At 36.3% G+C, this 24,672-nt stretch overlaps 1 protein-coding gene across 1 annotated transcript; it reads right to left on the bottom strand.

Moving 5' to 3' along the window:
• Positions 1 to 15,431: 15,431 nt before the first annotated feature.
• LOC149963095 (deoxyribonuclease-2-alpha-like) lies at positions 15,432 to 18,253 on the bottom strand. Its single transcript, XM_090164525.1, has 4 exons — positions 18,240 to 18,253; positions 18,165 to 18,170; positions 17,792 to 18,104; positions 15,432 to 15,729 (listed from the first exon to the last, which is right to left on the bottom strand). Exons 1-4 carry the CDS (start codon positions 18,251 to 18,253, stop codon positions 15,619 to 15,621), a joined length of 444 nt encoding a protein of 147 aa, XP_090020651.1. The 3' UTR covers positions 15,432 to 15,618.
• Positions 18,254 to 24,672: the final 6,419 nt, after the last annotated feature.

Genomic DNA, 24,672 nt, shown 5'->3' with positions numbered 1-24,672 from the left:
TGATTGTTTGAAAAACCTAACATTCTCCCGAGTTTGGGGTTATCTATTGGAAAGGTTAAAAAACTGTTTCCACCCAAACCTTTAACTGAAACTGTCGAATCTGAATTAAAATTAAACTCGAATTTAGCCCAACTCTGATGTGGCAATGATTGTTTCATTGCTAATAAAATATCATCAATAGTGTGGTACACACCAGTTGGAATTCGACAATGGAATTTGTCTACAATATTTAGTTTATTATTTTTACCATGTTCGTAATTGTGGAAATCAATATCACGTTTTTGTCGTCGACTATTCTCAACTCTGTTTAAATCATTTCGAAAAATTATAAAATTAGTCGTATTATCTATTTCTAATCTAATTTGAAGAGGGTCTAATGCTTTGCTTTTATAAACTGAGGATATATAATCTACTTTGTACTCAATTTGTAAGAGGTCTGCTAGAGGACCGAATATTTTAATTTCCAACCCACTCATTAATTCAATTTGAAAATAATAATTTCCATTTTCTTTGAAAATAAAAAAACCCGCCTTAAGTGAGATATGCGAATCAAAATATTTTTGAAGTTCATTCAAAATTTTGAAATGAAGAGATAACGGTATAAAATTCCCGCCTAAATCTTTATCAGCCTCGTAATAGTTTCGTTCAAACGTATAACTGTCATTTTCCCAGTTAGGGTGTTCGATTGGAATATTTTTATTGTACCTAAAATCTATAACCGATTCTTCATCTGACATAAATTTTTCCTCATACACTTTTAAAGGATTTTTACTGCTAATTACACCATTTTGAAATTCTGGCGCGTTTATATTAAAAATATTTGCTAATCTCCCAGTGAAGGCAATTTGTAGATCTCTAGGAAATGAAATTCTCAAGTAATGACCTCGATTTATTTCTTCTATTGCGTAACTAATTTCGTACCGATTTAAAGGGGGGAAGTTAGTCGCCTGTTGAATCTCGTTTTTTAATTGCCTATGCAAAGATAATGGGATAATATTTCCAAAATCATCTCTCTGACCTTCAAATAAAAAAGGTTGTATGATTGATACGGAATAGAAAGCCCAATCTTCCTGCTCAAATTGCGGTATTTTTGTTGTCTCAATACGTATGTCGATAAAATTAGTACGCGAATTAAAAGTAATATTATTTAAATTATTTAGCGGGCCAAATTTTTGAATACCCGTAAAATAAGTGTCTGTTGGAATTTTAAAAAGATCTGCTAATGGATTTTGAAATTTAATTTCCATTCCTACCGGTATTTCTAAATTAAAATATAAATTATCTTCATCATCGGAAGATATCGCTGTTTTTAATCCGTCAAACTGTCTTGGTTTACATCGTTCTAATAAATCACGTATAATTAAGTGTAATGTGAACGGTTGAATTTCATTATTATATTGTCTTTCTCCCTCATATCTGACCGCTTCAAAAACAATCGCGTAATTATTCCATTGTATTTGTTTAATAACAGGCTGAGATGGTGGCTTAATGGGTATTGGGAGAGAACTTGGTAGATTATTTTCTTCGGAAGGATTTAAATCTTCTGGTTGGTTGACGTCTTCATTAATATTTAGAATTAAAGGTTCTGTTGGTAAAATGTTGTTTATATTTTCTTCTAGTTTAAAATTTGACTTTTCTTCTAAATTTGTTTTTGATTCAAGTTTTGGTTTTTCCTCTTGTTTCACTTCTGGTTTTAGTTTCGGTTTCTTGTTAATTTTCTGTTTTTTTCTCCTGGGTTGTGCTTGTATTTCTTCCACGGGAATTTGTCGTGGTAAATATTTTTGTTGATATTTATTCACAACTAACGCCTTTTTAATTCGTACTTCGATAAAATTTGTTGCGTAAGTTAAGGAAATAGTTTTAGCGTGATTCGAGAGAGGATAATTAGAAAGATAATCACTGTCGACAAAATCATTTTCTCGAAATTCCAGAACAGATGCTAGGGGCGATGCTTGAGGTATTTTTACTTGCACATCTTTTTGTAACTGTATTTTTAATTTTGAACTGTCTTCGTTTTCGTCAACTTTTACCGTATTCATATGTATTTTTCCTTTAAGTGATTGATTGGCCTCAATAGTTTTAGCAAACTCGTTGAGTATATTATTTTGAAGAGATGTTGGAATATTATTCTTATTTCGATCTAGATCACCCTCGTAACGTTTTGGTGGAATTTCAATTTTAATATAATCCCATTGATTTTCTTCGGGTGAAATAACATCTGACACGTGCCCTACTTGGAAATGCGAATACTCATTTGTTATATTCGAATAAGTTTCAGGAAGAATTATTTCTGCTAATGCGCAAGACCATTTTTCATTATTAAAATTTAAAGGTTTTGCTAATTGAACTTTAAAGCTAGAAGGTGTATTTTCCGGGTAAATATCGGGTGATGCGTTCGAAGGTAGAAATACTACGAAACTTGACATCTTTATAATGACAGTTTCAGTTGGGCGACATCTCGTTTTATACTAATAAAAGATTTAGCGTGATAGATCGAAAGGATTGTGATTTGAACTTGAGACTGTTTGAATAACGTCCTGCAACGCTACCGATCTACCACGCTAAACCTTAACATGAAAGAGTTAAAATATCTATTTTTACGTAGGAAAAAAATAATCACAATATATTAGAAAATCATCTTTATTTTACATATTTTCAATCATTTGACAAGTTTGTTCAAGATTTTCCAAAACCTCAATGGGTGTTTCAACTTGATTAAGAGTTAAAATTTGATTATTTTTACAATATTCTTGAAAAAAAATAATTGCTTCCATCTGCTCATCAGATGGCATGACAAAGTCTGGTGGAAATACAACATTTGATTTTATTGTTGAATTTAAAGTTTCTTCGGACTTAATACCAGTTGTCTTTTTTTTACGTTGAATTTTCTTTGGAGTTCCAGTACCATTAACAAACTCGTTTAACCATTCTTGATGTTTTACGTTAAACTCGTTTAAATAATCAATAATTTGATCGTCTAATATTTCTTCTTTGGTTGTATATTCTGGTTTCTTTGAATGAAGACAATCGCAAACATCAATACGAATTTGATTTTTATAACTACTCGATAAGTGATCCATTAAGTGTTGTTTAAAAATTGTCTTGTCAAGACATTGTTCTTGACAAATCCAGCATTTAACATTAAAGTTTAAATTATCAAAGAAATTAAAAGCGTGTTTGCGACATGGCTCATTATAATAACAAGGATTCTCGGTAGGCGATTTGCATTTAATTTCTGGTTTCCCCATAAATAACTTCATTTTTTTAACCTTTAAAGAGCTCGATTTTTGAGACGTCTTACGCTTACACATATCCTTTGACTTTTAAATGTAAAAACAATTATTATTTATAGAAATAGTTATTATTGCAAGTTTAGACACGTTTATTAGCTGTTTAAAGTATTTTGGGTGGGGCCAAAACCGCCAAGGGTATAAAGCGAAGGTCGCGAATTCGTTTCCCCATCTCGCAAATAACTAATTAGCATTTTAAACGGCGAAAAAACGAAAAAACGAAAAAAATGACACCAAAAGTAAATTAACATAAGTATTTGGTGGGGTCACATATTACCGCCGATATCTCGGTTCGACCTTGTCCGATCGTGACCAAACTTGTTGATTTGATAGACCGAGGCTTAGTGGTTGTGTACAGTTGTCAGGCGTCGAGGTCAAAGATCATCTTCAAGGTGAAATTTAAAGTTAAAATATTTTCGATTTTTCCAAAAATTTTTGTTAAATATTTTTGGGGGGGTGGGGGGGTTGTTTTGGTGGCCATCTTGGCGGCCATCTTGGAAATAAAAGCGCTAAGTTTTAGTTTACTACTACTTGAGTCATATTTTAAATTATACCATTGAATGACAACCATTAATGAAATTTTAATTAAAAACTCCGATTTATTGGATTATTTAAATTTAAAAAATGGAAAAGTATCCAGTAGCGTATCTAAGGATCGGCAGACCCCGCGAGGGGGGGGGGGCGTAAAATGTTAACTAAATAGGGGGGCCTTTCGTTTTAAGTATTCATTTTAAATAAATTTAAAAATTATTCTTTAATTATTGTAGAAATCTGGCACATACTCCCATATTTTCGAAGAACTTGTGCTCAACCTCACTCAATATCCTACTGCGGATTGCGGGGGGCCCAAATTTGGTTGTTACGCCACCGAAAGTATCTTGTATTCATTAAAATTTTCATAAATATTTCGACGTATTAAGTGACAAGCTAAAATAGAGAAGGGGCAGACGATATTTTCGAGGGGACAGCTGGGGCAAATCGAAATTTCATTTGAGGGAGTAAGTTTTTTTAAGGAGGCAGGCTACGGGCCTTATCACGATTAAAATGAATTCAAATAGATCTACCATGGATCAACTAATAGAGAAAGTCATTAATACCTCAAAAATGTAATTAGGAAAATTAATACTCACAAAAACATCAATTTTTTCTTGAACAATGTTTCGTTTGTTTGTTGTTTTTTTTTATTTCTTAACGGCCACAATTTACATTGGAATTAAACGACAAAACTGGTAAAAAAGACCGTATATTTAATAAAAATAAATCGCAGTACTTCGGCAAAATATGCCTTCAAGGCGGTACAAGATTTGTACCGCCTTGAAGGCATATTTTGCCGAAGTACTGCGATTTATTTTTATTACGATATAGATGGCAGTCAAATTACGTTTGGGGGTCACGATATAGATGGCAGTCAAATTACGTTTGGAGGTCACGATATAGATGGCAGTCAAATTACGTTTGGAGGTCACGCTGTAGATGGCAGTATTTGTTTTTGGGTTTATTTCTCCAAATAGATGGCACTTTATTATGAGCTTTGAGATATGCTCCAATAGATGGCAATGAAATATTTCTTCCGGCAACCGTGTAACATGTAACTTTGACTCACTCTGATCCCGCTAATCAGGTCTCTTAGTCAAGAGGGGTGAAACGCGGAGGGCGTCAGCGTGCCGCCCAATGAAAGCTCTTAGTCAAGATGACGTTCAACTTACCTTAAGCGCAGAATACGGGTGAGTGTCTTTATAATTCAAAATAGTAAAAGTAAAGAAAATAAATTGAAGTAATTCATTTCCAAAAATGACTAAATGGCACCAGATTCTGGCGGGAAATAACGAATTCGAAGAACAAAAACGACACAGAAAGTTGAAAACAACCAACCATAGGAGAAAAAGAAATTATTGTCGAAAATAGATCAATTCGCATTTAAAAAAGAAGAGAGAGATAAACCAAAACCTATTTACCTTTTTGAAAAAGGCAAATCAGAGCGACGAAAAACCGATCTTAACCAACCAACGTAACTTAAGAGTACTTAAAATACTTAATACACTAAAATTCGTAAAACTGATCTCCTAAGCAACGTAACTTTAAGTACTTAAAATACTAAGTTCCGTAAGACGATTAGACGGAATCCTAATTTGAAAAACTAAGCGAAAAAGAGAGCGTTATAGATTGAAGACGAGACAATGTGTCGAATTATTCAGAAACCTCTTATTTATAGCCCTTGTTTCATTGTACTGTTTAAGTTAGAAGGTGTTTTTTTTTTCAATGACGCGATCTCCTCTACACGGAAAAATTAAGAAGGGCGCCACGGTATATAAAAAACACTTTTTAGAAGTGAATATGAGACATTAGCTTATAATACAAATAGGCATATTTTCCCGGGAAGTACTGGGTACCACAGCTAGTAGAATTACTTAATTGATACTGTAGAGTAGATAGTTGATAATTGTGCACAATTTAAACTTTTTTTTTATTCAAGGAAGAAAGGGCTGATTGAGTCTGAGAAGACCGCGAGCCCGGCGAAACACCATCTGATTAATCAGGGCGAGATATGTGTAACGGCCACGCCAACGGGGGGACGTGGGGACAGGGGTGGGGACACCCGTGGCGGAAGTATTCCGACCACCCGTTGGGGAATTGGTAGTCGTCCTCACACGACCATCCACAAGCTCTGGCTCCCGGACGCCTGGGATTACAGGAGTGAGCCACTACTCCCGGACAATTTAGACTTAATATAATAAAATATCAACGCTATTGAGACATCCGGCATAAAATAATAATAACTGCGTAAATTGTCTCCCAACGTGTATTTAACCTTTAATTTTATTAAACCTAAAGAACTCAATCACGCAAAGCAATAGAAGACGAAAAAATATATATTTGCGTTTTTTTTCTCGGCGCGCAGTAAGCGTTACATTGAAGAGAGAACTAAGCCGTCGCTCACCGTAATCAAGCTCAGTGCGCAGACAGAGTTCAAAAGTGAAAAAATATTCCCTCTCTAGGCGCTAACTCGCTAAGCGGGTCGTGATCGCTTTCTGTCGAACGAAACTATCCCGGCGCTCGATGCTATTCTTTCTCGGCGAAACGAAGCGCTCAACGGTGAAAAGCCTCGCTACTCGATCGGGGGGATCATTCTCACTGCGCGCTGAGCAATCAACGACTGAGAAAACTATTCCGCGTGCAACTAGAGCATGCTCAGTTTAAGAGAGAGAGAAAAAGATCGCTCACTTGAACAAGCAGAGAAAAAAAGGCTGGCTGTTCACGTTGGAAAGTTTCTCAACATTTTTGCCCACCTCTGTGTTGGGGTCATGTTTATTTACCATTTAGTTCGCGTCATTATACCGCGATGGCACCACTTGTCAGGTGAATCTGTCTCCGAAGATCGGACGTATTCTAAAACAGGTGACACGCGGTACCTCGCCGACAGAAGTCGTGCTTTTGTAAATATGTTGTATTTCTAATGTTTTAGTAAATTGCAGTTAAGGAATTTGAGTTATGTTATTTGTTAGAAAACAAACATAACAAAGACAATAAATTAAAAACCATGATTAAATAAAGAAACACCATTATGAGTTGAGCAAAAAAATAAAAGTTACTTCTCCTGAGAGTAGTGTTCGATGTCCGAAAGATTGGGGAACATACCTCGAATGGCATTAGCGAGACGGTAAAATTTGCCGCGTTCATTTTTCCGTAGGTCGTTAGGCAGTTGGGCGATTTCAGGATCGGTGTAACCGAGGACTAGAATTTGTCGGGATAATGCGTAAGCGTCGACGGCATCGTTGGAAATCTGAGGGCGAGGTTAATGCATTGCTTAACATCGTCATACGAGAAAGCGGGTTGAAACGAGCCTTTGGGGTCAGCCCATTCATTGGTGAAAGAGTTAAAATGGAATTTCGTACCAGTTGTACGTTTCTTAGCGGGCATGGGACTAGGCGGACCCATATCGGTTTTCTGCTTAGCAGAATTTTCAGTGGGAGCTTTCGGACGAAAATTTTTCCGCTTTTTTCCAACCACTTTAACGGTGGGATCACAGTCAAAATCCATCTCGGCATCTTCGAACTGGGCCAGAGACGATTCGCGATGAATCGAGTATAGGAGTGTCACCGGTAGTAGCCGGCTTCGTGACGATCACAGTTCCAGAAGCACGGGGAAAGGCAGTGGTGTCAGTAGAGTTCGCGTCAGATTCCATAAGAAGAGAAGAAGGCACAACGGACGGCACTACAGATTTGACTATGGTAGTCTCATCATTAGAGGTAGACGGATTTTGTGGCGCAGAGGTGGATTGATTAGGCTCCTTTGGTGGAACGTTTTTGCAATCGCGAACGATGTGACCGGTTTCCTCGCAATATACGCAGTGAACTGGGTTGTTGACTGGGACCATAAATGTTTCTTTATTGACGATAACCATGGCGTATTCTGGTAGAGCACGATAAGCTTCATCGGACTCGAAAATGACCGACACTTCACGGCGAGCACTTTTGATGTGTTTAAATTCAGGACGAGAGACGGAAGCAGGTAGGGTGCGTACCTTTCCCTGCACGGAACCGAAACGTGACATGATTGAAACAATCATGGAGTCGTCGATTGCGGGTGAAACATTAGAGAGGAGTACCCTTTTCGGCGCTATGCCTATAGGAAGACACTCCAGGCGCTCGTTACGGAAGTCAAGGCCGTCAGCAATCAGTTGACGAGCCCAGGTAGCATCTGAGAAATAGACGTAGATAAATCCGTTATTACGAAAAACATCAGTGATATTTTTCGAAGGCAGGACTTTGGAGATGGCCACTAAATAATCTTCAATAGTAGCGTTTCGATGATTAGAACGGATAGAAATACCTCTATCGTTTGGATTCGCTTGTTGAGAAGGTCGGTTGAACGAATACGTGTGAGGCAGTTGAAATCTCTCACTCGGAATTAGCGATTTCCGACGAGGCAGTGACGTCGGCCCACGATGAACTAGCAGACTGTTCTTCCGAAGAAGGAACTGTAGCATCGATAGTAGCTGCGGCGGTGGCATCGCTTTGAGAAGTTGAAGTAGCTGTAGAAGTGTTTACGGTAGTAAACGCAAAAGTGCGAGTAGACTGGGATGAAGTTTCCTCTTGCACTCCCGAAGAAGTAACAAGAAAATCTTCTTTTGCGGCGTCAGCCATCAAATCCATGGCGCGAGATTTGAAATTTTAAATCACGCGGGCGCACGCGGAATTAAAATGAAAAGTTTCAAAAGGCACTCGGGCCTAAAAAAACAAAAAAACTGATTTTCGGGGAACCGAAAAACGGTCATAAAACCGAAAATATCGGTTGAACCGGAATAATAACTATCAAATTCGATAGCAGGATAGTTCAAGCTTCAAAATAATATAAAAATCGCCGCCCTTAGGCACTTTTAACTGTCGAAATACTTTAAAAACACGGAACGCAATAAAACACGGTTTCCACGGAAAGCCGAATAGGGTGAGAGTGGTGGAGATTATTATATACATAATGTTAAGTTAAAAGGAACCACCTATGGACTGCCTTGTAAAGGATGATAAAATTGGAGAATAAGTAGATAAGTCTATAATGAAAAGGGATAATAAAGCTAAACCCTAAACAAATTTGAAGAAATTTAAAAACTTACTAATAGCTCGTACCACGGCCTCTGCACGTGCTCGCTCCGCGTGCGCTCTGCTCGCGACGATAGCGGCCCGGACAATCGCTCTAAAACCGTAACAGTGAAAGGGCGGGGTCGCCAGCGCTAAAACAGCGTCGCGGGAAAAATGTAGACTAAACTTTACACTGAAATGTTAGGGGAAAGATTACGAATTTTTGGTATTTCGTTACTTATTTAGAAAATATAAAATTTAGAGATAAATTACTTACACCATATTTAAGTTAATTATTAATGAACAGTTTAAACGCTTTTCGAGATTTTTTTAAGCTAAATATTTCGCGGAATAATTTATTAAAAATCAGCCTTCTAGCAAAAGACGGCGCAATCACCGTTACTCGAAAGAAAAGTAAACAAACGATCGAACACGTGGTTTTCAAAAGAAGTCATTTGCATAGGTTTTTTTGGTCAGTAAGTAGGTATAATATTTACAATTCCATTTCTTATATAAATCATTAGGAGCTTTACAAACTAAGTAATTATATTTTTTAGATTTAAACAATCTAGAGTACAGTAAAGGATATAATCTAAGGAAGTTGTGTAAAAGCAAACTATAAGCTTTTTCTTTCTACTGATATTGAAAAGGTAGGTTGTGGTTCAATGGAATGTTTTTATAACTAAATATACCTGTATATGTGAATTTATAAGTGGTTGTTGTTTATTTACCAAATTTTATTAATTATAATTCTGATTAGTGTCATATTTAAAACATGGTTTCTAACGGTGGTCTGTCATTATTCATTAACTTATTCATTAACTTGTTTTCAAAGATGCAATCTACTATGAACTAAGAGTCAAAATGCCCAATGATTTTCAAAACAGTCAGTTTATTAGTATAATATTAACAGTGTCATTGAAGAAAAACATAAATTATACGCCCAAGGAATTAAACAAGCAATACGATGGGCTTGACTATATAAGAATTTACTTCGCTGTGTTTACCGTTATTAAATAAGCCATATGTATTATGTAATTGTAATAATTTTCTTTTAATACAAGTCGAATGGAATCGAAAGTTGATAAGACTTATGACGAAGCGTAAAATAAAGATTTTATGGAAATAAATTATTGAACAATTTTGGTTTAATTTTCATTTTATTACAAATATTTTCATAACACCTCCGACGTATCTTTTGAGAGTATTCTTGGATGGCAAAGATAGGATGCTGTAACGTCTAGGGTAGTTGTTACCTTTTGGAGAAATGTCCCATGTAACGCATTTCCTAACGGAAACTTCATTTAATGTAGGGCGTTTTTGTTGTAGTTGCAAACTAGATTTAACAAGAAAATAGCATCATCGTTTCCTTCGTCAGCGTCAGTCATTAGTCGTTGAACCTTCTAATAAATAATTCAATGGAGTTTGTGAGAAAATATAAACTTTAGTACTTTACAGATTTATTTATAAATTATTAAGTAAAAAATTTATAATTATAATTAATACTTGAACTAAATTTAGATAAAATAACCAAAAAATATGGTTATTTAACAAAACTCAAAGTTTAAACTACAATTACAAATAGTTTTCATACCTTGAAAACTCATTATAATGCAAAACCATTGGGAACAATAGTTAGGCTTAGTGATTAACTGATATCATTCAAAATATTGCAATAATTTAGAAAAACTAACTATTTCATTCGAAAACTTACCTTTTAATGGTGAAATGGTGTAATTTTTCTATTAAAATTCGCAATAATTCTTCTATAACAGTTCAAAATAACTCGAACAAGTCAAATCGACCGCCGTTGAAAAGCATTAAAAATCCGCTGAAATATTTAAGTTTAGGGCGGGCTCGACAGCGCCTCTAGCGGAGATTTCTCACTGTCGTGAAAATACATAGGATGATAATTCTTTGTCCGGGCCGCGGGCCGTGCTCGTACCGATAGGTCTTCGAGCGAACAAAAACGCGAAACTCGGACCAAATAGATCTTCGAGTGAAAAATAAAATAAAATAAAATAGCCAGAATATCCAACGGTAGACCGGCTTGGGACTCGTCAGTACCGTGCGGGAAATCTGGCTTGCGACTATAGAGTACGAGCGATTGACGAGCAGTTTTTCCCCGCCCCCATTGAAATTAATGTCAAGTTGGCGATAATTAAACGTTAATTAACCTACCAAATGATATAAGAAATATTCCATTGACAATTTTTTCTGTTTATATGAACCTAAATGTAATATAAAATCGTCTTGAAAAATCCTTTATTGCTTTATAACGTTAAAAAAAAATATTTTTAATGCGCCATATTGATAATCGAACATCTGCTCGTTTAGGTAAAGTTTGCCTCAGGAATTTTAATCACGTTAATACTTGCATACATTTTTCACACTATTGCGATGTCGCTAGAATCAAATAAGTATAATGATAGTACGAATTTTATTTTGAAGAATGAATGTTGCTATAGAAAGAACTCACTCTCTAAAAATTTCTTCGTTCGACGGTTTTCAAAACACCTTTACGTGATTTTTTAACGATTGAAGATATTTCAGACCATTTCGGCTAAACTAGTATGAAACATTTTTTACTACCATCTATAAAAACGAATGGTGTTCAGGAAAATGTTTGATTCACAACTTCATTTTTTGGACGGATGATATTTTTAACTTGGAAATGTTCGAACGAATAAACTAGATACGTTTTATTGTTTTAAGACTTTCAACTTGTGAAGGCTACTTGATTTTTTTGTAGGAATTCGATTACTTCGCGAAAAAGTCTAGTGAAGGTAAATTGCTTCTTCAAAGGCAGTCCGTGAAGCGAAGATAGATTTTACGATGAAGTACGGTGAAATATAACCTAGGGTAGCGAACTCGGTGGTGGCCACGCGCTCACGGTCAGCGAGAAGATTTTCGCTCATCAGAGAAATCTAGAAAAGCATATGGAGAACCATCAATGTTTGGCCACAAGAAAGAGTCATTCAAATTCCACAAGAAGCAAATCCAGTGGTCGTACATCGTTACGAGGTTGAAATAAGGGATCCAACGGAATTGATTCCTAATCTAGCGACAGCCATGAAGACTCCGATGATTTATTCGAAAGTAATCGAAATCGTAATCAGTCCTACAGAAAGTCGAGTGATAGCGATGCCAATCCTGATGAGCCTGTTGCATAATGACGTTGGTCTATATTTTAGACTAGTGTATTTTTAGATTGTAAATATTGTTTTTTAACCGCATATTAATACGGCCGGTAAAATATGAATCGGCAGTCAAGACGACAACTTCTCCAGATCAGTTCCTCCAGATGATTCGAATCGTCCCGAAGTTCCGGCAGAAGACGCTGATCGACTTACAGTTCCCACACCAACCGAAACCACTACCAGTTCGTCAACCGCAACCTCGACATCGAGTGTAAGGAACGATTCGTCTCCAAAGAAAATTAACTCTAGATCCGGACGCGAAATCCGGAAACCGATCCGATATAGTTCTAGTATTGTGTAACGGAACTAAGGGAAGGATGTCGCATAATGACGTTTGTCTATATTTTAGACTAGTGTATTTTTAGATTGTAAATATTGTTTTTTAACCGCATATAAATACGGCCGGTAGAATATGAATCGGCAGTCATTGACTCTCCGTCATTTCAACCAGTAACTTCAATAGAGCTAATAAAACCTCCTTAAAAGTTATTACGTATGAAATTCTTTAGTTAACGGTAGCTAACTAAACAGAGCCCACTGAGAAATCAAAATTAAATAAGGGAAAGACAACGAGAACGCTGCTCCAGAAACGTCTGAAAACTGCTGGTGTCGTTACCGAAAACGTTTCTAACGTTGAATTAATAAATCCTAGTTTAGCCATCGTGTAGAGTTATTCTTTACAAGGTTGATCATTTGCGCTATAATTCCAATTCAACAACGCCTGAGATAAAATGCGAATCACGTGACGATATTGCTTCGCAAGATAATGTTTTTTTTATTTTGTTATTACATCTAGCGTAAGGAGTATAAATTTTACCTAATTATAGTGTTGACGACCAAATACCACCTATTAGTCCGACAAGCAATGCATGTGCGGATGTTCCGGATATTAAAATGAAGGAACTTGAACTTCTCAAAGCGTTTCTTTGATAAAGAATGTCACGTTGTTTCAATATACTCGTAAAATCCCTAAAGGTTTTCTAATTACTTACTATAATTTCAAGTACAAAAGAAAAGTAATTTTCAAATCTTTAGTCCTATTTTTTTTTGTATTTCAATTTTCCAATATATTTGTGTCTGTTATAAGTGTAATTGTCAAAATCTAAAACAATTAATTTTAATTCATTAGAAATGTCTTAAAATATCAACTTTTATAGTTTAAACGACGACGTTATTAAAGTTGTTCTTATCAACGACATTAATGAGAAATTTAGATAGCATAGCAAAAATGCAACTTTCAAATTGTACGTAACCAGATGTTTTCATGTTTTTGTAAAGCTGTCATAAGATTTCACACTCCATTGTTGCAAGACGAGATTTTTATTTTCATTGGTAACTCGCTTCAACTCGGAGCAGCTCTTAAGTTGATACGAAAATGTCGACGGATCAACAGTTTCAACACTGATCTTGAGCGGTTTTTGACGTTGCCCCGTGGCAAGATTGACCTTGGAACCAGGATACCACTTGAAATGGTTTTTCCACCAAACGAGGGCGCTTCCGGTCACTTTACTGTCTTATCTAATCTGATTACCATTTTTTGAAATATTCATCGGCTTTGGCCAAGGTTGCTATAAGCACTTAAGCTTTTTGAAAATGGAGACCATGCTTTATTAAATACGGTTTCGACTCCCTAGCACAGCTTTCAAGCCGCTTGTCTGTCTTATGAATAATGCGCTTACCCAAACTTTGATGAACTACGAAATGTTGTGGAATTTAACTTTGCTCCCGGAAAATAACCACAAGGAAATAACAACTATAATGTGGAGCGCTCGCTTTTAGAGTTCAATAAATACCTAATCTCTTAGACCTTATGGTACGCAATATTTTCTAAAACCAGCATAACCAAAGCAGTTTATCCGGTGCATTTCGGGTTTAGGTTAGACAAGTACAACGAAAAATATCTATATTGGCATTTTAACCCGGCCACCTGAATTAAAAGTCGCTCGATGACTTGGGCCTAGTGTGGTTCCTTGGCCATCAGCCTAGCTGATTATAAAATATATCTTGGGACAACTTCGTATTGGCCGTTCAAATGTGGGGTGTTAAGGATTACGTTTTGCGTTGCCATTTACCCTACCTATTGAAAACTATGACGGTAGTGAGTCCGATGATGAAACGAGTAGAATGTGAAATTGTTTAGTTATAGATGAGCCCGAGACTAGCCAAAGATTTAATATTGAAGAGACGAGGCACACGAAAAATACTAAAATACTCGAGGCTGAGATAAGACCCTTTTAATTGAGCCATATTTTATTTGTGAAAGTGAGCCCGAGCCAAGCCCAAAGAGGTTTATCGAAAAGAGTGAGCCCGACAGCTAAACATAGCCGAAAAGGTTTCCTTATATTTTACCCTTTTAATTGAGCCATATTTTATTTGTGAAAGTGAGCCCGAGCCAAGCCCAAAGAGGTTTATCGAAAAGAGTGAGCCCGACAGCTAAACATAGCTAGAACCCCGTCCACTAATGTGACCAGGCCTTACCTGGTCGAAATCGTGGTTGGGATATTGAATCTTAAAGTAATTTCAGAAATCAGAAACTTATTTTGAGATTTCAGTGAACAATTTTGGTGTCAATTTCTGTTTTTTTATTCTAATTTCAATATTTTGGAACTAATTTCTCTAAGATTTCGGGATTTTCAAGTTGATTTCAAGATTTCCAAAATCATTTTTCTCTAGAGTGTACGTTATTTGTACGAATATCGGACCCCTCACCTGAGAGAGACTTTGATAATTTGCTTCTTGGGGTCCAATTTTTAAAGTAATTAAATGCCACAGTTTGCTCCGGTCGCGGTCCGACACCGCAGTTTCTCCCGCTTTTCAAGAACCAGATACAAAAAACAGCGTATTCTATCTTGGTTAAAACCAGGTGACAATAAAATAGTTTTTGCTGATGTTTTGTCCATTGCGCATTTCCGTATCCTTACTCGCAAAAAGTTATTCTAAACAGCCCACTATAGCAAAGGAGATACGAAAAACAGGAAATTCATAAAAGGGATTAGAACCGCAGGTATTTGGTATGGAACATCAACACTTCTAATAATGACTGCTCCATTATATGGCTTTATATATTTCTGGCGCTAGTTAGTGAATTCTTGCTCAAATTGTTTTGGGTCTTTTATAAAGAATGTGTTGAGGTTATACTCCCTTTAAATTATCGAGAAATACTAATTGCGACCCAAAACTTGTAAGGGCGCTATTCTTAAAAGACCATAAGCCACTTATTTAATTAACTGATAATTCCATTGGGTGTGGAGCAATGACTAGGAAAAATGGATGTACGAGTGGGTTTGTGATGAATAATAAAATCTAATCGCCAGTAACTTTCCCAGTTTTTGAGGTTTACTTATTTTACTTAACACAGAAAAATTCATATGTAGTCTTAACTGACTAATTGATAACCGTAAAATCGCAGTTTATTATCTCTATGTTTATAATACAAACGTTTTTTAGAACTTGAGTGTAATTGAAAAACCATAAAAAAATAAAATAAATATTCGTTATCGGCTTAAAACGCATTTGGTATTTGCTGAAACTGGCAAAGAAATGTTTCTTTTTTCACGGTACCAATTTACATCCTTCGTATTGGTCAATGATGGAGATATACGCTTTCCAGATGGCCGGATCCTGGGCGCAGATTGCTCCACCTCCACGACGCTTCTGAGAATCCTTTATTTCAAAACGAAGTTAATTTTAAATATTAATTAAACTAAATTAATATCCATAACTTAAGAATGTAGAGTGATTTTGAGTGAACGATCGAAGCGTGTTAATTTGATTTTTTATTAAATAAACAACCGAATGAATTATTATCCTATTGTTACTTACACCTAGGAGCAACAAACACAACACTCCACACAAGGAGAACGCAACTCGTCAAAAGTCGTGGATTTTCTTGTGTACGTTTTTCATAGGCTAGACGCTTTAGAGTCTGCTGCCGTCGGAAGGGGAAAATTCGGAAAATGTCTTCCCCCGCCCGTAAAACGTTCATCGTAAAGGCTCGTGACGCTCGTCCAATGAAAGGCTAGCTGCGTTCTCCTTGTGTTTGTTGCTCCTAGGTGGCAGCTTCTAATTGATAACGGCGCGCGATGCACGCTCGGTGACACTGAGTCGTGCGCTGTTATTAAAAAGAAGTCTGAAAAGCCCCTAGCAAATTACGATTGGAATATCTACGGAATAAATTTAGGGGATCTTAAAATTCAATTTACGCGTGAAAATACGCCGCAATGTTAGGGTATAAAAGCAGGTAAATAAGCCTACTTTACCTCACAATGTTAAGGTACTGTCACGTGCAAAAACGTAATTTTGATATCGGCCAGTTGGCAAAGTTTATCAAATTAGGCCTTTGAGGTGATCCCTGTTACAATTACCTTCAGTATTGAATAAATTGCCAATTTTCGGTCTCCTTTTCGAATTTAACTACTCGAACAATTTTTAACAAGGCAGTTAACCAATTTTAACGTGAAACCAAATTCTTAATTTTTTGAAAATAATTAAAATCCGCAAACTGACGATTGAAATCCTCACGTTAAGAAATCTACACCAGCATTGTACGGTTCATTCTGGCTAAAATTACGTATTTATTCTTGGTGCATATATCAATAATCTTTGATTTTGAAGGATTTAAAAGTCATGGTGAAACTATAATTAAATTTGTATAAAAGAGACACGATACTTCATGACTGATTAAAAAGGTTTATTTGTATTTACAATCACGGCTCGAAAGCTTGCCGTGATTGTAAATACAAATAAACCTTTTTAATCAGTCATGAAGTATCGTGTCTCTTGAATATATCAATACTTGGAACTGCGTCATTGATGACGTAGGAATGCAAACTATGTACATAATTCAGGTCAAATTAACTTCGTTAAACCTAGGCTTTAAGGTTTACGTTATAAATCATATTTCCCCAAAGGTTAGATCTTTTGTTAAATATGGTATTTTTACTGATAGATAATTGTCTGCTTTTTGAGATTATCGGATGCCATTTCCCAAGATGGCGGCTGATTTCGCGTAAGGAAAATGCTGTATTTTTTGGAAATTTTTATGTTTAGTTTAAAACTAAACACCCATACATTTGGGAGGGGGCACCCCAAGCTTATTTGAATGAGCGGTATTATCCAAGGTTTTAATATATCGGTTACACACATACCAAGAATGTAATTATTTATACTTTGTGAGCATGACTGAGGTGATACAATTATTAGCGTTGTACCCAATTCCCCTTTTCCCCTGCCTCTACAAAAATAAATCAGCCGATTGTAGCGGGAACCTCCGAACCGGTGACGTTATTTCGTTTTTAACGCTCGTAATTACTTTTCCTAACCATTTAAAATGTTAAAATTAGACTGTATAGGAACATGTACTAATTAATAAATAATTTTCCCTCTGTAATAGTTTTAGAGACACGCTATATGATCAATTTCGTCTCGCACTATGTGTTCTTAAGAAAAGAAATCATCGGGAGCCTGCGAAGGTACGTTACAAATGAATAACATTTGCAGGATAGAAAGATAAATCCTTCACTCTTATGGAGTTCCAGGGGCGTGATTCTACTCTTATCGTTAGGAGTTAACGAAAAAAATTTTCGTTGGCTCCATTGAAATTATATTAGCTAACGAAAAATTATTTTCGTTAAGTAGCTAACGAAAAATTATTTTCGTTAAGTAGCTAACGATAAGAGTAGAATCACGCCCCTGGTTAAACTGATATATAACTCTTATCACTAACCATTCTATTAATATCGGCGACGCAAATCCACGACGCATAGCCTTGCTGAGCAATGGCCCATTTGCTGTGCGCAACTGTCCGAGAGAAGGGGAATATTTCCGGGGTCGTTTTGCCTTTGAAGTTCATTTCCAAATTGTCCACGTTGTACACTGTGAATTCGTCGCTACAGTCCAGGTCCAGTTTCGTGCCCGCGCCGTTTCTCCAAGTTTCCACGAGCAGAGACACACTCTCGGAAAAAACGCCGTTAGAATAACAGCAGTTACTGGCGTTCGCAGATGCCAGCAATAGCAGTAAATTAAACAGTAAAATAAACCTGTTAAAACAGCAGCACTTACCGTTCTATTAAAAGTAAAGGAGCTGTTTTTATACTAACAGAATGCTGTTAAATAAACTGTAATTATTACATGTTTTAAAACAGTATTTGCTGTTTTAAGAACGGTCCATTAACAGAGGCTTAACCATTATGCCGACTGTTTATATAGCGTTAGTTACTGTTTTAAGAACAGTTCAGTGCCATAGTTTTAACCATTATGCCGACTGTTTATATATCATTAGTTACCGTTTTAAAAATAGGCTATTGGCAGAGTTTTAACCCTTATTTTGACTGTTTATATAGCGTTAGTTACTGTTTTAAAAACAGTAGATTGGGATAGTCTTAACCATTATGCCGACTGTTTACATAGCGTTAGTTACCGTTTTAAAAACAGTTCAGTGGCATAGTTTTAACCATTATGCCGACTGTTTATATAGCGTTAGTTACCGTTTTAAGAACAGTTCAGTGGCATATTTTTAACCATTATGCCGACTGTTTATATAGCGTTAGTTACTGTTTTAAGAACAGTTCAGTGGCATAGTTTTAACCATTATGTCGACTGTTTATATAGCGGTAGTTACTGTTTTAAGAACAGTTCAGTGGCATAGTTTTAACCATTATGCTGACTGTTTATATATCATTAGTTACCGTTTTAAAAATAGGCTATTGGCAGAGTTTTAACCCTTATTTTGACTGTTTATATAGCGTTAGTTACTGTTTTAAAAACAGTAGATTGGGATAGTCTTAACCATTATGCCAACTGTTTACATAGCGTTAGTTACCGTTTTAAAAACAGTCCATCGCATAGTTTTAACCATTATGCCGACTGTTTTTATAACGTAAATTACTGTTTTAAAAACAGTCCATTTGCATAGTTTTAACCATTATGCCGACTGTTTTTATAACGTAAATTACTGTTTCAAAAACAGTCCATTCGCATAGTTTTAACCATTATGCTGACTAAGTATAAAGCGTTAGTTACGGTTATAAACCATTATGCCGACTGTCATTATAACGTTAATTTCTGTTTTAAAATCAGTTATTTCTTAGTAATGGTTAAATTTTCCGAAACGGTTTGCTGACGGATTTTTAGCAGTGCCTCTACGGTTATTGCACTTTTGGTCTTGATTTGTTTCTCCGTTGTTTATATACTCTAAAACTAGTCTTTAATAAGTTAATTCACTTACTATCTAAGAAAAAACTGTTTGTGAAAGCTTCATTTGATGTTGTTTATTTTGCCCTTTAAATTTGTACATTAAGCTATTTCAAAATAAGGAAAAAGTTCATAGAAAAATTATATGACTATCACAAATACAATTTCAACTACGGCAAATATTTTTATTTTGAAGTCTAGGCCTTTCCATAAAACCCGTTAAAAAATAATTTTATTTAATTTTAATTTTTTAATCTTCTTCACCTTCAACATCACTGTAAAGAAACAATTGTCAAAAAATGGTATTTTCAAGAAAAACAGCCGACGTATTTGTTAAATCTCACCTAACGTTGGACCAGTCATCAGTGGTGTAGTCCTAAAATAAAAAGAACCGGGGCGCTACCTGGGTACAGCCAACTTCGATTACGCGCGAAATCGAAGTTGGTGGTACTGGCCGCTATAAATGTACATCCAACTTCGATTTTTAGCGTGATCGAAGCTGGCCGTACCTAAGTAACGATTTGAAATTGTAATGGTATTTTTCTGCCGGCAAAATTTATTATAAATTCACACACCCTTTATTCCAGAAACATGATATACGAAATAGAAGCAAGGCGCGCCCTGGCAAGTTTAAAAAAAGGGGCAGGGCCCGCCCTGGCAAAATGGAAAAACCAAGGCGGGGCGGGGCCCTGCCTTTGAAAAAAGCACCGGGGCGATGCCCTGCCCCGCCCTGGCCCGACTACACCACTGCCAGTCATAGTTTGCTATTTTATTAATTAATGATAGCACTTTTGGGTTTGTCGGTGGAGGCTTTTTACTACCCTTTTTGTCCGATGGATTGATTTTTGCAGCGTACCTTAATTTAAAAAGATCATAATGATTAAAACGTATTAAAAGTGATAGTTCCACAAAACCTTTAAAACTGAACCAAGAGTAATTTGAAGGGAATAGAACCTCAGGTATCACCGAATCAGCTAAGCTACTACCCAAGTTATCACTAAAGGGTTAAGTCAAATTGCCTTTGACATATAAAACCGCACTAGAATACTTAATTTAGAAGTCTTGACTTAAAATATTTATTTAAAATGAATTAAAACCGTTCTTCAAGTTGTTCTTTTCCCAATGACATACAGGGTTAAAACGAGAGGCAGATCACTCCCATGATTCTAACCAACGCACATTGAACCCCTGTAACCCCCTTCCTAAGCAAAATGCATTGTAAACAGCTTTAAGTCGTGTAAGTGTCAAAAGCCGTTTTGCGTCTGATTGAAACATTGAATAATTTTATTAAATATGACAGAATGGACAATAATGTATTTATTTATACCTAGGGAGATTCAGTGGCGTAGCTACAGGGCGGCGTGGGCGGCAAATGCCGCGGGCCTAGGGCCTCAGCGGGGCCTCCGGTCCCGAAGGGGTCCATCGGGTAGGGCCGACGTGCTTTGGTTGAAACATATTTTCAAAATCAATAAATATCCAAACTATACTACACTACACTACAACGTTTAATATAAATCAAATCGTTCGGGTATTCTATTAGCTACAAAAAAATGACATCAACAGACACAGACGCTAGATTCCTTTGGTCTTGCCCCCCCCCCCCCGCGCAAGACGGGGGAAAAGCCTTTCAAAGTGACAGACGATTGTTTCGATATAATAATTTTCCCTAGGTATTAAAAATACATTATTGATGGAAATACGTAAAAAGTAAGGTAAAACAGACGTATGGCGTAGGTTTTGAATAATGATAGTCTGTACTCTGTCATAAAGTATTTGCCTAATCAGAAGATTAATTGTTGAGAAAATGTCTTAAAATGGGTTTTTGGTTAATAAATAAAAGTGAAGGCGCTTTTAGGTCTCGAAAACTTCAAAAAAAAACTGAAAAGTGTTTATAGTAATAAAATTGTATATTTAGATTCAACAATATAACGGATTTTACCAAAATGAAGCATTATTTGTACAATTTAAACATTAAAAGGCTTACTTGATCGGTATAGGCATTTAACCAACTGCTAATATTTATAAATACCCTTGTTCTTATTAATCCCACTACACTTGACAAAGGACTTCGTTAAGTCCGAAACGTTGTGTCTTAACGCTGATGTCTTTTTTCATCACGTTTCGTATTTTGTATGTTTATTTTTTAAATGTTTTAAAATTATTAAAGTATTTTCTAAACAGTACAATCAATCTCATGAGTTGTCCGTAATAAATTCATATATTTTTATTTAATACCACCATGACAAAAATCAGTTCTTTTAATAGCTTCAATATACCTACCTAAAAGTAAAAAATAACCGTCATTTTCACTGCACGCTATATGAATATTTTTCGTACAAGCCTTAAATTAACTGTCAATTTTATTTTTGGCGAACAGATTTATGCTAGTTTTCCACTAGCGTTCGTTCCATTTTTTGTTTTTTTTACGGCCGAAAAACAAATGCACTTGTCAAAGTTAGGTTACAGCCGATAAATACGTTAGTGTAAACCAAGCTTTAGAGTGTTGTCCGAGCCGGGAGTGTGGCGAACTCCTGTAATCCCAGAATGTGGAAGGCCGCGTGAGGACGACCGCTCACCACTTATCGCGTGGTTGTCAGACTTCCGCCTCAGGTGTTCTGTCCGACTGTCCCTATACCCTTATATCCCCCCGTTGGCGTAGCCCGGACAATTATCTCATCCGTGTTTATTCACATATTCTGATTAATCACATAGCGAGTTATTGGTGTCTAAGGCTTTAAGAGCCGATACCGCGGTGTGTGGTTGGACGACCCTCTGACGTTTTACGTAATGAGGAAACATCTGGATTAAGTTTTGAAAATACAATTAAATTTTACGTGACAAATTTGACACAAAACCTTTGAATGAGTAGGCCGATTACTTGTTAAACGACTTTTACGAACAGAAAACACGGTTTTTTAACATCATTATTAAGACGGCCGGTAACAGAGTATCTGCAGTTGTGTTGCTAGGATATTTGGCACCCTGGGTAAAATACTACAATTCAAGCCACGTCCCTAGCTTCCCGAATTGCGCAGCCACGAAACCTAATCGTTATCAGTTACTATTGGGCGTCTTCTAGAATCCGATGGCCGGGGCGTCTGCCCCTACCCTCCTCACTACGCCACTGTGTATTTGACGTATAAATGTCAAGTTTTGAAAATAGATAGAGTTAAATAGAGCTAGATAAGATTTGAGTGTTGGTTCGAGCGATGAATTTCTTGATATAGTTTCTGTGTATATTGTTGTTTATGCTTATAGTTTATCGCGGAGGAAAGATGAGGTGGGTAGAGTAAATCTAGGTCGTCCAGTGGTGTAAAAAAGGTCCTCGCAGACCATGCAAAGCAGGTGGGCCCCAGGGCTTAAGGGGGTCCCTATATTTTTATCAAATAATATGCTAGTTACCGACTAAAACACTGAAAAGAATTTCTCGCGAGAAGGTAGGTGGCTTCTACATCTACTTTAAAAAAATATAGCTTTAAAAAATAACTGGCAGGTTTAAGTTCAGCTCACGTTGATGCGCAGTATATCATAAAACAGAGAGTCGCCTACAAAAACAAGCTACTAACATCTGTTGTTGACTAGAAATTTGAATTAAATTGGAGCTTGATTCTTCACGAAATAATTCTAGGTTCACGTAAATTTCTATCATACCAAACATTTAGGTTTAATACGTTAAAAGAGATGTGGCAAAATTTCTAGAAATATGGTATACGTAGCTGAAGATTAAGATGTTACGTACATCTGAGTACACACAATCTCAATTTTTAAGTACATCTTCCATATTATAGTTCAATTTCAAGTCATTAACTACTGTGTACATACATTAAATAGATCTTGCATGTGAAATTAAATCTTGAATAACATTTGCAATCATACTATAATATACAATTGCAAGAAAGTTTCTCCACGTGTACTAAACCTTCCTGTACATAAATCACAACAAATATTTAAAACACCCAGTACCATTAATTATGAGCAAGTTTTAATCACCCTCTACATCAATTATGAGAAATATTTTAATCACACTGTAAATAAATATGGGCAATATTTTAATCAGCCTGTACATTAACTATGAGCAATATTTTATTTAATATGTATATTAATTGTTAGTATTGTTAGTAACACTTTAATCACTTTGTACACTTACTTAGAATACAATAACTATGTACGAAAAACGTCTACCTAAAAAACGCATATCGCATAACGTAAAATGTACCAAGAACCGATAGACGCGACTGAGAACGACCAAACGTAGCCTTGGGCTTTAGTGGCGAGACCGACTACTTATTTTAGAAAACCTCGCCCACTTCAACTTTTCTGTCGCCCTCTATTGACTGATATCGGAACTAATTGTCACGTGATTTTACATGAAAATGGCGGGTGTAGAAGGAAGTACAGATTGTTTTCAAACTTCAGCTTCGCTCCAAATTTAGATAAATTATTATTTGGAAAGCAATTATTAATTCCGTATTAACAGATCTCAATGTAAAGCTAGTTTATACCGCAAGAAAAACGGTAAGTTATTCATTAGTAATTACGATGACTGAGGAATATTATTTTCCAATTGTGCCATCACCAAAGAAGTTGTCAACTGCTATGCAGGTAAATGATACTAAAATAAAGCTTAAGCTAGGTTTCCACTAACGCATTTATCGGCCGTTGCTCTTCTTTGACGCGTGCTATTTTTTTTCGCTCTTAAAAATTAAAACGAAGGCTAGTGGAAACCTAGCATTAGTGTAACATAATTCATGAGGAGTCATTAAGCATGGCCGCCGTTGTTTTCCAAGATTTCAGTAAAACACCAATAAAAACGTTCATTAAATATTGTTTTCGTCCAAAATTTTATTTTTTACGGCATTTAACCTAATTTTTTCTGGTGATTTAGTGCTTTTCCCTCCATTCGGCATTCTCCCGACTTATATTAAGGCAGCAGACGAAACAACCGATGACGTTTTGAGAAAGTCGTTCAGTGGCGGATCCATGGGGGGTGGGCGATGGGGGCGATCGCCCCTTCTTAGAAAATTTTGAAAAATTAATTGTAGAAACTTTTCAAGTTATTGAAATATATTTATTTGATGAAGACTACATAGTTTAGTTGTTAGTCTAGTAAAGCATCTAAACCTTGATTGGTTGTAGTTGAATATTTTGACAATTTATAACACAAATTCTAGTTAGCTTGCCATTTTCCCATACCCTACAAACATTTCTGCTGGCGCCCATGATCGCCCCTCCCCTTACTGGATGGTCTGGATCCGCCCCCGAAGTCGTTACAATAATGACAGATGCCGACTAAGACTACTCCCTTAAATTAGCTCCGCCTACTAAATTTGAAAAAGAGTATGTCTTGGAAACGTACGATACCCGCAGGGCCGTGCTTACGGGTTGGTGAGCGGGGCAGCCGCCCAGGGCCGCTTA

Source organism: Leiobunum rupestre, chromosome 1, assembly GCF_980474605.1.
Source record: "Leiobunum rupestre chromosome 1, qqLeiRupe1.1.hap1, whole genome shotgun sequence".
Lineage (NCBI taxonomy): Eukaryota > Metazoa > Arthropoda > Arachnida > Opiliones > Sclerosomatidae > Leiobunum > Leiobunum rupestre.
The sequence above is the reverse complement of the archived record's forward strand: the minus strand, read 5'-3'. Positions and strand labels throughout refer to the sequence as shown.

What these genes read in the sequence shown, in the direction of transcription:
- LOC149963095 (XM_090164525.1), bottom strand. An exon ending in TCGCCGATATTAATAGAATG is followed by an intron (nt 15,730 to 17,791) that starts GTTAGTGATAAG and finishes TTTGAAATAAAG; the next exon opens with GATTCTCAGAAGCGTCGTGG.